At 36.5% G+C, this 17,180-nt stretch overlaps 1 protein-coding gene across 2 annotated transcripts in view; it reads right to left on the bottom strand.

The window, feature by feature from the left end:
- The window catches only part of lrrc2.L (leucine rich repeat containing 2 L homeolog), a 115,184-nt gene that overhangs the window by 61,788 nt on the left and 36,216 nt on the right, over window positions 1–17,180 (bottom strand). For both annotated transcript variants that reach the window (XM_041564637.1, XM_018259226.2), the window contains exon 4: window positions 10,146–10,302. In XM_041564637.1, coding sequence (XP_041420571.1) covers window positions 10,146–10,302 — 157 coding nt within the window. The remainder of the gene's footprint in view (window positions 1–10,145; window positions 10,303–17,180) is intronic.

The raw sequence follows: 17,180 nt of genomic DNA, 5'->3' as shown, positions 1-17,180 counted from the left end.
CAGGAAATTCTCAATTTTTTTGGCGAAGCAAAACGGGACAAATTTGCCCATCACTACATGTTAAGTATTTAAATATCTGTAAAATGTTACCAAATGACATCATGCAGTCGCTAGAAGTGATAAATGCAATGCAACTGGCCAAAATCCAAATACAACAGTTACACTGAACTTGTTTAGGTAGTTGTTAGCTTAAATTTACAGAGTTTTAAGATTACTCAGCAAGTGCAGTTGCTTTAGACTTTTCTCTATTAAAGAATAAGTAAACCTTTTAAATAAGTGAATGTAAAATTGATGAGGGTGCTATTCTAATAACTTACATTCAGGGGCAGATTTACTAAAGGGCGAAGTGACCATCACTAGCCAAATTTGCCAGAAATTCTATCCGCAGGGACATCAGCAATTTATTAACAGGCATAGAGGATAATTCACTGCAGAAAGATACTGCCACTAGCATAGTTTCATGCCCTATCGCCAGGCGAATGATCGTTACTCTGCATATTCACTAAAGTACGAATTATGCAGAACATCTTTTGCCAGAGTTTCCTTTGCCAGCTTAGACCTAGCGAACTGATAAGATGAGGCTACATCCTCCTTAATCTTATGTCAGTGACATCATATCCTGTATGGCAAAAAGTCATAAAAGTTATAACTATTAAAAATGTTTGTGTTAACATTTTTTTCCAACCAATTTGAGAGGTATGCTACATTTGTTTTAGGGTGGGCTCATGTCTAGGGCATTCGAGGATCTCTTTTGTCTTTATTATGCTTCCTTGGACATATTTAATAATAAGTGGCCACTTCAATTTCCTCAACATCACTAATAAAGACTTTTCGCGACCTATATGTACCCACCCTATTCAAATTGAACTAAGTGTAAGAGCACCAATGAAGTTTGGCTAGGCAGAAATTAATGCTAGTTAACATTCCCTATGAAATGCTTGAGCTGACAAATTAACGCTAGCAAAACTTCGCTAGCATTACTGAGACGCAAATTTGCATTTTAGGGAAATAGCGTAGTGGTAATGAATTTACAGCTGGTGAAGTGGCACGAAGTGAATTTTAGTGAATTTGCCCCTTTTTTTTTATTCCAAGATGTTAAAGGATAGAGTACATACATGTATTGCTAACATGACTCTTGTTACAACAGCGCCACCTGCTGGTCATTTTCCAAACCATTCTGACTACCAAGTAAACAAGGAAGTTGTCAAGAAAAAGCAAGGGGGCTGGTCTGATGTTCTTCTGGTTAGGACAGATTTAAGAAAGGTTTCTATTGTTTTCCTAACCAGAAGAACATCAGACCAGCCCTTTTGTTTTTCTCCGGACAACTTCCTTGACTACTTGGTGGTCATAATGGTTGGAAAACAGGAGGTGCTTTTGTAACAAAATTCATGTTAACAGTACATGTATCTTTTATTATCTTGGAATTTAAAAAAAAAAAAAATTAATGAATGTGTCAGGCTCTGTAAATACCAGTAGGAAGGAAAGAGAGGGACAAATAATTATTCCAATCACAAATGTAAAGGGGCCATAACCATAAATGAATGACATTGCAAAAGATTACAAAAGAACAACCCTTTGATTGGAATCGTTAGTTGCCTATTGGTATTTGGGTATTTAAATACTGGCATTATATGGAAATAGTTCAAGCTTATGACTAGGGGTGTTATTTACTAAACTACGAATGCAAAAATCACAAAAAATTTGTGATTTCTTTAATAAAAGGATGGAAAAGTCAGAATCTGAAAATCCAGCATCTCAGACCTGTCAAGGTTGCATATAAGTCAATGGGAGAAGTCCCAATGATTTTTTGATGAGAAATGGTTTTCATGCAATATCCTGAAGTTTTCTGAGTTTTTCGTATGAAAATTTCTAAAAAAATTGTGAAAATCAGATGAAAAAAATCTGAAAAAAACGTGAAAATCTGATTTTTTCCTGCAAAGCAAATTTTTTGGGAAAATGTAATAATAAACAAGCATAAAAGACCCCAGCCGATTTGATCGGAGTTTGTAGCAGAAACTATTGAGATACATTTGGGTAATTTGGTTAATTGATACATAACCCCCAAGGTGTCAGATGGACACAAAATGCGTAAAGCTTAAAATGATTGTTTAAATAAAGATTTTTTTTCTACTTTTTAACTGAATTTTTTTGGTCTGACCTGTCTGGTCTGACTCCTTGTTTCCAGCCCTGTATGGTCATCCCCATCAGTCCTCATCCTAGTCCTGATCTGTTTCACTTCTGTCTACATTCAGTCACATATTATTTGCCTTCTCTGTCCTGTATAACAGTATCAGCTCTTGCCTGAAGAATTCACCTTCCTCACCTATTCCTCCTTAATGCCCCCTACCAGTTCCTTACAGAATGTACATTGCAAAAGTGCTTAGAGTAGAATCAATTTTACATTCACTTATTTGAAAGGTTTACTCATAGTGATGGGCGAATTTGCGCCGTTTCGCCTAAAAATTCGAAATTTTCGAAATTTTTGACGCCGGCGTCCGTTTTTCGAAAAAAAATTTTTGACGCTGGCGAATTTTTGCCGCGAATTTTTGCGGGCGTTTCGCGAATTTATTCACTCGGCGCAAATCGCGCAAATTCGCCGCAAATTCGCGCCTGGCGAATAAATTCGCCCATCACTATTTACTCATCCTTTAAACAATGTACTGTATATATATTTACGCTTATCACATAAAATATCTGTAAAGAATAACAATATCACATAAAGCATCTGCAGAGTCACAACATCCCAACAAAGTTACCTATTTTTTTAAAGAAAAACAACTACTTTCCATATACATTGCTCACAACTCCAGATCCCTAATTTAATTTACATGCATACCACTACCACTTGCTTTTCTTTGCAGTAATATTCTCAAGGAGACTTTTTATCCTTTAATTTGGTGCTTCTTTTTATCACACTCACTTAACTGTATCCTTTAGCCAAGCATCAATTCCAGTTTTTCAGAGCATCAATTCCAATTCTTAATATACTCACAATAAAAAATGTATAAAGCTAAGAAAGCTTGCCGAAGGAATAAGCCTGTCACTTTAAAAATAATTCCTTTCTAGCTCAAGGCTTGTGAGGAGTGTGCCAGGGCAGTAGCTCAATTCAGGGGTCTTAGTTCAGACTTGAACTGCATGTAGGTCTTCCTTGTGAGTCAGTAAGGGCATCTTGTGTGTGATAATACTAAACAATCATATTTGACCATAACTTTGCCTTTATGAAGGACTTTGAAACATTCTCATGATTTTTTGTGCAGGTCCTCTTTAAATTGCAAGCAGGTAGAAATCAGTGGCTTCAGGAGAGAAATTTGCACATGTGCATGATGTCACCTCCAGGGGCACCCTGTCATGCATGACATCACTTCCAGGTTTTGGAAGACTTTTGGCAACGTGGTGTGCACGACACACTTGGTCCCTCTGTATTTCCTATGCAAAGGTTGACAGCTTTGGGTGACTTTCTTCTTAAACACTGGAGGTTGCCTACCTGGGGTACGTTTTAATAAGTAGATTATAGAAAACATTTATCTGTGTTTACAAATATAAGTTAATGGAGGGTACTCCCTCCCAGTATTAGAAAGGGGGAAAAAATCTCCTTTTTGAGAAATATATGGTGCAGATAACCCCGGGATAACCCCACAGTCAGTTACCCAAAACCATATATAAGAATAGAGAGGGGATGCACACTCAATAAAGAAAATAAACAAAGGTGGTATTTTAAAAATTCTCTTTTATATAGTGTATAGCAAACAAATATGCATCAGACAAACTGGTATATTATGCACAACAGTATTAGCACAAATATATACATACCACCAAGTTACAAGATGAAGGCAAAAAGGGACAAACCACAGGGAGCAGATACACTTGCCAATGATGAATTCTCCTTGACAAAGGCTATAGTGCCAAAACGTTGGGGTGTTCTCATCATTGCATATTTGTTTGCTATAAACTATATAAAAGAGAATAATTATAATACCACCTTTGTTTACTAAGTATTATTTTCTTTATTGAGTGTGCATCCCCTCTCTAGTCTTATGTATCTGTGTTTACACATGAAATTTTCTCATGACCTTGTCACTCTGCATGTTAGATTTGCATTCAGTAGAGCTTAATCAATCCAGAAAGGATATCAAAATTAATGTTTGCAATACTATGGGATATTCTTGCTTTATACGCACAGGGTTTTTTGAATTTTTGTATTCATCCGTATGATGATATATCTAGTACTGGTAAGTTAAAAGCACTTGGACTTGCTAAATAGTTTTAAAAAAAAATGTCACCACTTATCTTCTTTAGTTCGAGTGAATGGAAAGGAATTCCAAATTAAACCTTTAATACAATAACTATAATTCAATTGCCATGGTACTATAAATCTTAATAAGGGAGATGTTATATGGCTGAAGGTAAAAAAAGAAATGTTCTGTATCTTTCACATATTCAGTCATATAACCCCTTACCCCAACTATGTATAGCACAGGAAAATGCTGTCAGTTTTAATACCATTAAGATAAACTGCAATATAAAATAAATTAGCCTATGCTGTGAAATAAAGTCAGAGTTTCTACTAAAATGTCTAAGCATGGGTGTTGGAGTGAAATCCACATTCCAATTCCAGGTCAAATTTGATGTGACATCAGCTCACATAAATTTGGCTCTGTAAATGTTAGTTTCTGGCGCTGAATGACAAAACAGTGATAATCCTTTACTCTTGGATTACACATTTTCTTACACTTAATTGAAGACAGATATTTATTTGTTTTAGTGACAAGGATATTGGCTAATTGTGTGGAATAATTAAGACTTAACAGCTGTCAAGCTGAATATTTGTTGATATCAAGTACAGTAGCAGGAGAGCTTTTTAACAAGCAAAGAACTGGAAATACAGTCAAATATTGGCTGGAAATCATTGTATTCAAGCAGCACCATGTGCTTCACTTTTAAAACTGTGGCCAAATTTTTTTTCTGCAAATAAAAATACATTCATAATTTTAAAAATATGAGAAAGATTTCTACAAGGCAAATGTATTTGAATATACAATGACTACATGCATCATCACATTCATATGTACACAATTATAAACAAATGCAAACACCATAAGGTTGGGGGAAAAATGAAATATTTGGACCATATGATATTTGCTTCTGATCAGGAAGAGTTGATATGGCCAAGGGCTAGTTGGTAACCATGACAATGCATTTCTCTCAATGCTGGAAAATCTAAAAATGGACAGCTGGAGGTAGGTTTAATTCTATGTTTTGTGTTATGTTCTGTATTGTGTGAGTGCAATTTAATCAGTGTTTGTTTGACTTGGCAGTAAACCATACTTCACTTTCTTCTCTGTCTTTTTACCTTGTCATGGAGGTGTTCATTTGTAAACTAATTGAAAACCATGTTGCCAACTTACATTTTTGTTGATGTTCTTATACAAGCATTGTGTAACCTAATAGAGAAATGTCAAAGATGATTTATGCATCTTGGTAGCTTTTCAGTAGTGAAGATATGATGGGCTTGTTCTCAAATATCTTTAAATATCACAGAATTAGTATTGCCCTGTATCAGCATGCAATCAAAACATAAATCATAATAATAACTCCTTTGACTTTGGGGGTTAGCTACAGACTTGTGAAGTTCGCTTACCACACTAGGTCCTTGTGGTCTAAGAGCAAAAAACAAGAAACTGGAGTGGGGTTCATGAGCTCGAAAAACAAATAGCCTGAGGGTCCATACAGACCCCACCGTGTAGGGAATTGGAAAATAGTACACATTCTCTCTGGTATACCCTGTAAGAATTATGAAATATTTTATGGTGACACTACCCTATCCAAATTTATCGGTGTATGCTCTAAAGTAAATAAATAAAAAAGGACCCAGTCATATAATCTCTCAGTCCTACATGCCAGTGGGGTGATAGTTCTGACTTCTTTAGTCCTTGTGTTTGAGTTCATAGTGACCCAACAACTTGTAACAAAGTTTGTTTATTTACCTGTTAAGGGTCCCTTATTTCTCTTAACAAACATGCTACAAATAGAAAAATAAAACTATATTTTCACCCCTTAAAAAAGGTACAAAAAAGTTAAATCTGTACAGAGGTTTATGATTAAAGGGATCCTGTCATAGTAGTTAATAGTACTGCTCCAGCAGAATTCTGCACTAAAATCCATTTCTCAAAAGAGCAAACAGATTTTTTTTTATTCAATTTTGAAATCTGACACGGGCTAGACATTTTGTCAATTTCCCAGCTGCCCCATGTCATGTGACTTGTGCCTGCACTTTAGGAGAGAAATGCTTTCTGGCAGGCTGCTGTTTTTTCTTCTCAATGTAAATGAATGTCCCACCCCTTCTGTACTGAGTATAAGGCAAGCCCTCCTCATAATAGTTTCTGTGTCCTTAAATCTTATAAAATAAGCATATGCAAAAACAATTATTATGGTATGACATGATAGTTGAGAAGAGGTCAAAAAATGAAACACCATCTCACCATATAAAGCTGCAAACCAGTATTCTCTCTCTTTTTTTGTTGAAATATACACATTTTAAGGGGCCCATTTACTAAGGGTCGAAGTGAATTTTCGAATGAAAAAACTTCGAATTTCGAAGTAATTTTTGGGTACTTCGACCATTGAATAGGCCAAATTCGACTTTGACTTGAATTGAAAATACTTCACAAATTCAACCATTCTAAAATCGAAGTACCCAAATCGAAGTGGAAGTCAAAAAACTTTGACTTCGACACTTCGCCACCTTAAACCTGCCGAATTGCTGTGTTAACCTATGGGGACCTCCTAGAACCTATAGCCAGTATTTGGCTACGTTTTGAGAAGTCGAAGGATTTTTTTTGTAAAATCGTACGATCGTATGATTCGAAGTACGATCGAAGTACGAACGAAGAACAATCGTATGATCTTAAAAATCCTTCGACTTCGAATGTCGGACTACCCTATTCGATGGTCGTATTTCGAAGTTTTTTTTCACTTCTAAATTCGACCCTTGATAAATCTGCCCCTAAGTGTTTGCTTGTACATGTGCTTATACAAATGTAGTCACACACAAACAGTTGGTATGTGACATTTTTAATTAGAGTTTTTATTCATTTTAAAATGTTTAATATAAATTTCATCTCTTAAAGGAGAAGGAAAGCTACTGAGGCATTTTATTGCCAATTGATTAGCCACAATAGTGCAAGCTAGAATGCTATATTTATTCTGTAGAATGTTTTACCATACCTGAGTAAAAAGCTCTAGAAACTCTCTATTTGTTTAGAATAGGAGCTGCAGTATTAACATGGTGTGACATCACTTCCTGCCTGAGTCTCTCCCTGCTCTGGGCTCAGATTATAGTAGAGAAGGGGGGGGCGGGGGAAGAGGAGCAAACTGAGCATGCTCTTGCCCAGGGCAATGAGGTTTAAGCTGAACGCAGGAAGTCTGATACAGAAGCCCATGTGTACACAATAGAAGGAAAGAAATTCAGTATTTCTTTTGACAGGGGACTCAGAGCAACATTACTTGGGGGGTTTACTGATATATTTAGATGTACCTTTCTGATAAGGCTTACTTAGTTTTAACCTTTCCTTCTCCTTTAACAAAGCAACTCCTTTCTTTAAAGATGGGGCAAAACACCTATATGCCATGAGCAATAAAATTCTGCTGTGTTTAAAGCCTATTATCAACCACTTTTGGTTGGCCTCCCAGAGTGCAAAATGTTCTCCTTGACCTCATGCCACTGTGTTCTTTGATTTGGAAATGTGATAAATTCATTACTATGTCTACTTAATGCCCTTACACTTACAACAATTAGAGTCAAACCACCAGCTGTGACAAGCCAGCATTAACACTGATAGTTCAGAGATGAGAACCAGATGCAATTTAATGAGCTGCTAATCGCAGTATAGATAGCATAAACTTTGTGATGTCTTAAGAGTGGGAGCTAAAGAAAAGCAACACAGTTGATCTAAAACCTTTGTTTTATCTTTCTCATTCATTCCGTTTCTTTAATAAAGGCATTCATATTTGTGTTTTCATAATGTATTTACATTATTCTAGAACAGTGATCCCCAACCAGTAGCTTGCGAGCAACATGTGCAACATGTGCTCTCCAACGCCTTGGATGTTGCTCCCAGTGGCCTCAAAGCAGGTGCCTAGTTTGGCTTGGAGGCAAGTTTTGGTTGCATAAAAAACAGGTGTACTGCTATATAGAGCCTCCTGTAGTCTGCTAGTCCACATAGGGACTTCCAAATATCCCTTATTTGGCACCCCAGAAACTTTTTGCATTCCTGTGTTGCTCCCCAACTCTTTTTATTTTTGAATGTGGCATGTGTAAAAAAGGTTGGGGACCCCTGTTCTAGAATATTGCACAGTGAACAAAAAAAGAAATGAAGAACATAAAAGCATTACAATTGATTTGACCTGTTCTTCTTTAATTCCAAAATTCATCAAGTAATATACAAAACCCACCGAACAAGGTGAAATAAGTACAAAAAATGAGGTTGGGGTTCATTCTCCTATCATAACTCTACACTATAATAACTTAACTTCTGATAAAATTTCGAATATGCTCACATATTTCTCTATGAATACAAGTTGTATTTGTCTTTTAATTAGTGAGTCCCATACACCTAGGAAGGACACATCTGAGGCAAAGTCTGAGAAATCAGAAACATTAATATACATACTGGCAGGGGGTCCAGTCCAATGAAATTTTGTTTATCAATAAGGGAAAACTGTCTACCATTGTGACCCCATTAGGAATCAGCACACATCAGAGTAAGTGGCTACTCAAACCTTTATTGCATTACTAAAGTTGTTAAATTACAAAAAAACTATAATTTATTGAACACACAAAAAAAATTGCTGATCTGAAGCCAGTTTTTTCTGTTAATATATTTCTGATTGTTAAATCATATTGTTTTATTAGGCTAAAAATAGCTTTGAAAATAATTGATATCCAACTGATCTTTTGAAAGAAGAACAATAATTGATTTCTAATTTGGGACAGGTTAAAAAATAATTCTAAAGCCAACGTTAGACCACCTTTACCTACCAAGCTCTTTATGAACTGTAGTCCTTTATTAACTAAAGAACTGCAGAGATAATAAGCTTTCATAATTTCTAGTTCTACGTCACTTATATTGTGAGAGGAGTTTAAAAGGTAAAATATATATTGTAGTTTTTTCTGTTTGCAAGGTAAAACAAGTTATTCTACTTTTATGACAGTGTTTCTTTTAATATGTGTTTTTAACAGATCAACCCAGGAAACAATAGCAGCTTCTTGGATTCCATCAAAATGCACAAATTACATAGACATAAAGGGGGTTTTCCAAGGACCGTTTATAAAGGAATTGACTCTGCACTAGCTGAGTTATTACTTAACTACAAACTGAAAGTAGAGCAGTTTCCCAGTTTTAGTTTGGGGATAAGTACATGGCCACTTGGCAATACATCAAGATATGTATGTATGACTAAAGAACACAGAATAAAAGAAATTGGATTTTTATCCAAAATAAATAGTACAAAATGCCAATTGAAGTGTCATGTTGCTGCTTTAGTCAATAGGCTCCATAAACGGTTTATTTAGGAATGCTAGTGCTATAATAAATACCTAACTAGGATAATGAAACAGAATAAAAGTGTAAAATGATTGAAAAATAATACCAAATAAGACAAATGTAATTTTACATTTTTGTTATTCACATTAACTGCATCTGGTTATCAATATGAGACTAAAGCTGGCCATAGACGCAAAGATCTCATCGTACGAATCGAGGATTCGTACGATTTTCGGATCGTGTGTGAAGAGTCCCGACATTTTTCGTCCGGCGGAGATCGGTCGTTTGGTCAATCGGACAGGTTAGAAAATTTCTGTTGGCTGCGGGTAATATCTCTGCATGTATTGTCGATCATATGATTTTCAGTGGGAGACTGTCACTAGCTTTGTCTATCGTACTATTGCTGTCAGGGGCAGAACATCGGCTGATCTGTTCTTTAACTACTTTATTTGGTCGGAATGGTAAGACTTTGATCTGAATGGTTAGTGGCAGGTCGGGAGATGGGAAAGTCTGATCGTACATTGATTCGTACGATCGGATCTTTGCGTCTGTGGCCAGCATTACAGTATTATTTCTAATCTATTTTGCATTTACAGTACTTACCTATTTCAGGTGGAAGGCATCTTATTTTATTGTGTGACATATCCAGAACAATAAGCTTTTGAAATGTCTGTATATAGTCAGGAATGGCTTGGATACTTGTATTGTTGACATGTAATTCTTTCAGGTGAGTTTGTTCTCTTAGGCTATCTGGAAATTCCTGCGGGATAAAAGATTATGACCCAAAATTGTAATTTTCATTGAAAAAGCATCAGCCTCACATAAACTAACCACCACCCTCACATGGGGTGATTAGTAACAAATACTTTTCCTCTGGTTTGCCATATATTTTAAGCACTCACATTCACTTACACTCAATAGCCTTACTATACTAATCTTTTTAATAAAATAAGAAATGGTACCATGTCTTTCCTAATGCATTTTTGGGCTGGTTTATGAAAATTTGAGTTTGTGGTAAAAAAAAACACAAATGTTTCCACTTGAGCACTACCCTATTTAAGAAAAATACATGACAGAATATTCTCAATATTGCATTGTTCCATTCATTTTCAAAGGGACTGAAATACTCTTGCTTTATGTTTTATTGAAAAAAATAGTTGATTTTTTGATTGACTTCTATACAGCCTTAAAGTTCCTCGCTGCGAGTGTGGAGCTCCCCATTCATCCAGACTACTCACATGACCTCCAGTCCCACATCCTGGCATTGGATTTTACTGATGTGAAGACTTTTAACGTATCCAGACTGTGTCCTTGAATCAAGTCCGTGTAGTGAGAGAGTTCTTTACAACCTTGTCAGCTTTTACTTGCTGAGTTTCTTTTTTGCAGTTTTCTTTTCTTTGATAAATACCAACTATGCAAGATTTCAGAAAATACTTTTCAATTTTTTTGCATCCATAGTTACTTCACTGTGTCTTTCTCGAATCGAGAAAAAAAGCCAACTCTTTTTTTTATCGTTCTGTCCCTAAATGTACATTGCAGATTTGAATAAAAAAAAAAAAAAGGATTGCCTATTTGGACAATCCTATTCCCTCAAAAGTAATTTAGCCTGAAATTAGTGACAGTCACACACACACACTGCCTTTTGTTCTTATGCTAGGAGGTAAGAAAATCACACAGCTTCCAGGTCTATGTCTAATGGTTATATTGTCTGAAGCAGGAACCAGAGAAGTGCAAAACTGACTGATTGTTTCCAACTCCTTGTCACGCTCAGTGTGTGGAGAAGCCTCGAGAAAAAAAGCAGACCTAATGACAACAGTGGGAATACAGTGTTCTAATGTGAAACATAATCCTGCAGGAGAAGTAAGGAGTAAGTTCATGAGAGAGTCATAGTTCAGTGCAGGCAAGTTCCCAGTTGAGCAAGCAGGGCAAATGTAAGGTACATGACCTAAACAGATAATAAAAACAGTGATGCACCAAATAGTCACATAAAGTCACATGACTTTAGGGGTTTAGGTTAAGTCTAGCTAAAAATTTTCAGGGAAATCCAGATCCTGATCCTGAATTGTGGTGAATCCTAAACTGAAACCTGGATGAAATACTAAAAAATAACAGACTTTTGTAAGATTCAAGAACAGAGGCAAGTTTGTGCAAGGAGTAAGGGCTGGAGGAGGAATACATTTGGGCAAATGGTAATCAGACATCACTGACACTTATGGGGTTATTCATCAAACACCAAATTCATCTAATTGGGCTTTTTTTAAAAACTCAAATTTTCTAGATTTATTAAAGCCTGATTCTGCAAAAAGTCCTAATTCGAAAATCTGCCATCTTGGACCTGCCGAGGTTGTGTATAAATCAATGGCAGCGGTCCCTATCCTGTTTGGAAGTTTCTGTGTTCTGCATGGAATTAGCCTGGGCAAAAATCCCCAAAATTCAGGGTTTTCGTGAAAAAGCCCCCAAAAATTTAAGATTTGTGTTTTTGCTTGATTTTCTTGGGTTTTCATGTGAACTGATTAAATCAAGCTTTTTTTAGTAAGAAATATGGTAAAATTGGGTATATGAGTTTGGTTGTGGGATATCTTTTTAAATAATGAGATAAAATTACAATTTAGTAAATAACCCTCATAGTGATGCTAATATAATGACACCACAAGTAAAGATCAACATGCTTAATGATGAGAATTGGGTTATACAATGCAAAAGTGCAAGAGTAAAGGTAGCCATATGCGTAGAGATCGATCTCCCGATATGCCCACATTGAAGTGGGCGATATCGGGGTAATCCGATTGTGGGCCCTAGGGCCCAACGATCGGATCATAATTGATCTGAAATGGGTACTGATGGGTGAATTAGTGAAATGGCAAAGTTTTTGGATGGCTGCGTCCAATTTTTTTTTAGACACCGGCGAATTTTTGCAGCAGTTTTGCGAATTTGTGGGTGGCGAATCACAGGAATTTGCCACAAAGTTCCTCCTGGTGAATAAATTCGCCCATCACTAGATATGGGTGAAATGTAGGGGTCTTTGTGGTTAGCTTGGGTTAGTTCTAGGTTACTTGTGCCTTGAATAAGACCTGGTAACTGTGTTATCCCTCCCTGAATTGCAGCACTCACTATGCCAGCTCCCTTGAGATCTTTCACAGGAACCATCTTGTAGACCTGTCTTGATCAATTGCCCAGCGCGTTGCACATATTCTACCTTCTCCCTTATGGTTTCTTTAGTCAGTCAGGTAATTCCCAAATGCCAGCATGGATGATTCCTGTAACCCAGGGCAAGCCATGGACACTGTAGAGTTGAGTAATTTCATGATGATTGCCTCTTTGATGGCCGTTTCCATCACCTTAGCTCTAAGAAGCTCACTGCTGTCATACAAAGTTTATACTGAAAAAAAACCTAAGTTCTAGTTTTTTTTTTTGCCCTGTAACTGAGAACATTTTACTGTCTTGAATTGATCACTTTAAAAGTTGTACACAGAGGAAATGCTTCTTCAATTATGATACCCTCATCTCTCTTTTTAGAGAGAACCGAGACAAAATTAGGACCCCCTACAAATGCTGCCAGTCATTTCTCATTTGTCTAAATGAGAATCATTATGTATATGGCACAAAATAATAAGTATTATAGCAGAACTCAGATTTCCAGATCTAAATCAGAAGTTAATACAGTGTGTCACAGTCTGCGTTCTTCCAATTTTTTTTTTTGAATGGAAAAAGCTCACTGGAAATTCAAGCCTCAGTGATTCCTTCTCTGAGTTCTCTGAAAGGAGCACAGTGATCAAATTGCTCTATATGACATTAACCTTAATGACACAGCTCAATGATATTCTGTGATTTCTTTTTCCTGTTAAAACCTTTCCTTTATTTTTTTATGAATTCTGTCCTAGTTAATGTTTTGTGCTCTTGTGCTTTTTGTTGCTATCATTAAGACTGTAGTATTTCATACAAGACCTATATATTAATGCAGACAATGTAGCACTAATATAGCAAGAGTTGTCGGAATCAAGTCACGTACCCGCTATCTCTGAAGCTGCATTGCATCATGTAACATGCTGATAACTCCAATTATGTGAAATGATACAAACTTTTTCTAAAAGAAAAAAGAACAGTGCCACGGGGGGTATTCTATTCCCACTGCTTCTGAATCAGCATGTTACTCTATTTGCTGATTACCATATTCCCAGAGAGAAAATGGCAAGTACATTACTATATTAAAAAAGACATATATATTTGTAGCCTTACTAAAGATGAAAACAAACTGCATTTATACTTGTCTCGAGTTGAACATCGGACTTATAAATTAGTTGTCTGCACTGCACTATTTCTGCATCTAGTAATAACCTTTTTTTACTGTATTTACCGGATATTGATACATTTTCACAACTTTGCATTCTGAAGTTACTATACATTAAGGGGCCCATTTACTTAGCTCGAGTGAAGGAATAGAATAAAAAAAACGTTGAATTCCGAATGTTTTTTTTTGGCTACTTCGACCATCGAATTGGCTACTTCGGCCTTCGACTACGACTTCAAATCGAACGATTCAAACTAAAAATCGTTCGACCATTCTATAGCCAAAGTACTGTCTCTTTAAAAAAACTTCGACCCCCTACTTCGACACCTAAAACCTACCGAGCACCAATGTTAGCCTATGGGGAAGGTTCCCATAGGCTTTCTAAGGCTTTTTTGGTCGTAGAAAAATCATTCGATCGATTGATTAAAATCCTTCAATTCGAAGGATTTAATAATTCGATCGAACGATTTTCCATTCGATCGTTCGATCAAACTAATTGCGGTAAATCCCTCGACTTCAATATTCAAAGTCGATGGATTTACATTCGGCAGTCGAATATCGAGGGTTAATTAACCCTCGATATTCGACCCTATGTAAATCTGCCCCATCACTAGAGACAAGTTTTGTCTGAAATGGTCAAAGGTGCTTTGTAGTTTTAAAAGTTTTTAAACAACATGATTATGAAGATTTTCATTCATCCAGGTCATGGTATATCTAGTAGAAGTAAATCTAAAAACAACTGGACTTGCTGAATAATTATTGAAGACGCTTCACTACTCATCCGAGCAGCTTCTTCAGTTCAACTGACTGGTGTGGGAAATCCTCGGCATATAAACTCTTCCACTAATCCAATCACAATGGCACATTGTAACGCTTCAAAGAGGTGACATCTGAAATTCACAGAGGTGTTGATTCTGTGTAGTTACTGTGATAGGATTATCCAGTGTGTCATGCAACTACTAGAAAGAGGTGTTACTTGTGAGAGTTGCATGAATGGATGTGTGAAGTGTTCTGAAACCACCGGGGTACAGATGTCTCTAGTGATCTGCACTTGTGGACATCTTCCCTTGTGAATTTGATGTTATTGTCCACTGAGTTAATCCTTTTATAGACCCACGCCGACCCGCTCCGCCGATGGCGTCACAAAAGGGGCCGGGCAAGCAGGTGCAATGTCCATAAAAGAAGTACCCAGAAGTCGGAAGCCAGCAGTGCAAGGTGGCAGGCGGGAGCAGAAGAAGCGCTCAACCTGAACCCGTATGCCACCAGCGAAGAGGAGTGCGAGGTCAGGTCCGGCGGGTATCGGGCCAGCTCTCACATCACTAATGGCAATGCTTTATATATTTTTACACAGGCCAGTAAATATCTAACCATAAACTGTAGGCAGTAGATCAAACTAAGAATGAAAAGGCACTGCAAATATGAAACCTAAATTGATTATGCAACATGACAAAAAAGTAGTGGGCAGATTTTTCAAATAAGTTGTATTTCCTAAAGGATTCAGAGTAGTTTGATTTTCCCAATGTATACCTAACTTTTAGGAACATTTTCCTAATAGTCAGGAAAGGTTATTTAACAAATTAACACAATTATTAAACAAAATGTATGTATCAATTTGTATTCAAAATGTATTTGGCTGCTTTCAACAGCTGAACAATATTCTGCTTTCTAGGGCATTAGATTTTAGCAGTGCTGAACTGTAAGAACCCTCTGAATCCACAAACTGAAACTAGGGATTAAGGACTATAATAGAATTATTTCCTGAAAAGTAAGTAAAATTTGAAATCTAAAATGCCTAACATTTTTCTTACCATTTTTACTGTTAAGTTTAAAAATCAGCCCATGATAAGTTTGCCCCAAAGTCTGTTGTTAATCAGGTCATACAACATCATGCATGCTAATATTAGCACTGTTAAAAAGAGAAAACAAGTTTGTGTTTTTGCACATTTCAACAGCACCATCAAATAACTTTTAATGAATATTTATTTTGTGTCTCATTTATAACTGGCCTTGCAGAATATTCAGGTTTGGGAATAGCCATAAGAGCTGGGCTGATACTTTAACACTGCGGTTGTCAGGCTGTGATTTAAACGCTGACAACATTTTTTGTCCACCGTGCCATCGCATGCCTGTTTTTAAAGGTGTGTTTTTTAGGGATACGGTCCCGGACGTCCATACACTGTTAATGGAGTCAGATTAGGCATGGTCTTTGTGGTTAAGTGTGTGTTTTTAACCTATTTGGATTAAAAGTTACGTTTTAAGTTAATGTGAATACTTCCTTATATAACAATTTGTCTGAACTGGGTAGTTTGGAGGTCACAGGGTCTCTACAAAGTCCTTTACTTTCCCTGCGTCTCTAGTGGTTGTGGAGAATATTCATGTTCGCCAGAAAAACCCTGACCTGCTAAAAATCCAGACTCTGTGTCTCAGTTCCTTCTAGAACTCCACATTACAAGCTGCCATTCGGCGAACCCCCTTTGATGTCTGATTTACATTGCTTTTATGTGAAACGGATTTGATTAGCAGCCTGTTCATCTGCAAATAATTCACTCTGGTGTCTTCTTCATTTTTTAGTTGAAAGAGAAGGGAGAGCCATGTACGATAGAAATCATAAAATGCCACTTGCTTATTTTCTTCTGCCCCTACTACAATAGACTGCTGCTTAAAGGAAAAAAGAACGATCCTTACTATAGCTTAGCAGTGTAATTTGATTGAAGCCAATTTATTAATAGCTTCATAAGCTTTCGTTTTTATTTCTTTAAATCTATAGACATTAAGCTACACTTTCCCCCTCTTTCCCGACATGGATCATTTCATGTTTGCTTCATTTCCCCCATGGTGCAAGCTATGTTACCATCCATCTTCTATATTTGGCAGTTGATGGCAGCTTAAAAATATTAAAGTATGAAGCGCCTGAGGGCTGGTTTTAATGAGAATCTCTCCTAACTTTCTTTTATATTTCCTACATATTATTCTGTAGCAAATAATATACCCATCGCACTTCATATTTGTAAAAAAAAAATCCTTTACCATTTTTTCTTTATTTAATGCTCTGTTAGGCAAACCCTATTTGGATTTTGAAACCGGATGACAAAAACAATGTAGTTCAGAAATATGTCCTCTAAACTGCAATAATAAAATAAGTCTTGTCGTACTGTTCACCAGCAATATCGATATAAAATGCCAGAAGGACTAAAACTTTATTGTCCCTGCAGCTATTCCCAAGCAAAGTCATTCCAACAAAAACTGTGGAAGGTTTGAGGATCTACACCTATTTTATCACAAATAATGATACATGGCACATGAGCACACTGAAAATCTACTTTTACATGCAATGAACTGTACAAATTGCA

The sequence above is a fragment of the Xenopus laevis genome, chromosome 1L, assembly GCF_017654675.1.
Source record: "Xenopus laevis strain J_2021 chromosome 1L, Xenopus_laevis_v10.1, whole genome shotgun sequence".
Lineage (NCBI taxonomy): Eukaryota > Metazoa > Chordata > Amphibia > Anura > Pipidae > Xenopus > Xenopus laevis.
This window is presented reverse-complemented; position numbering and strand designations above follow the sequence as displayed.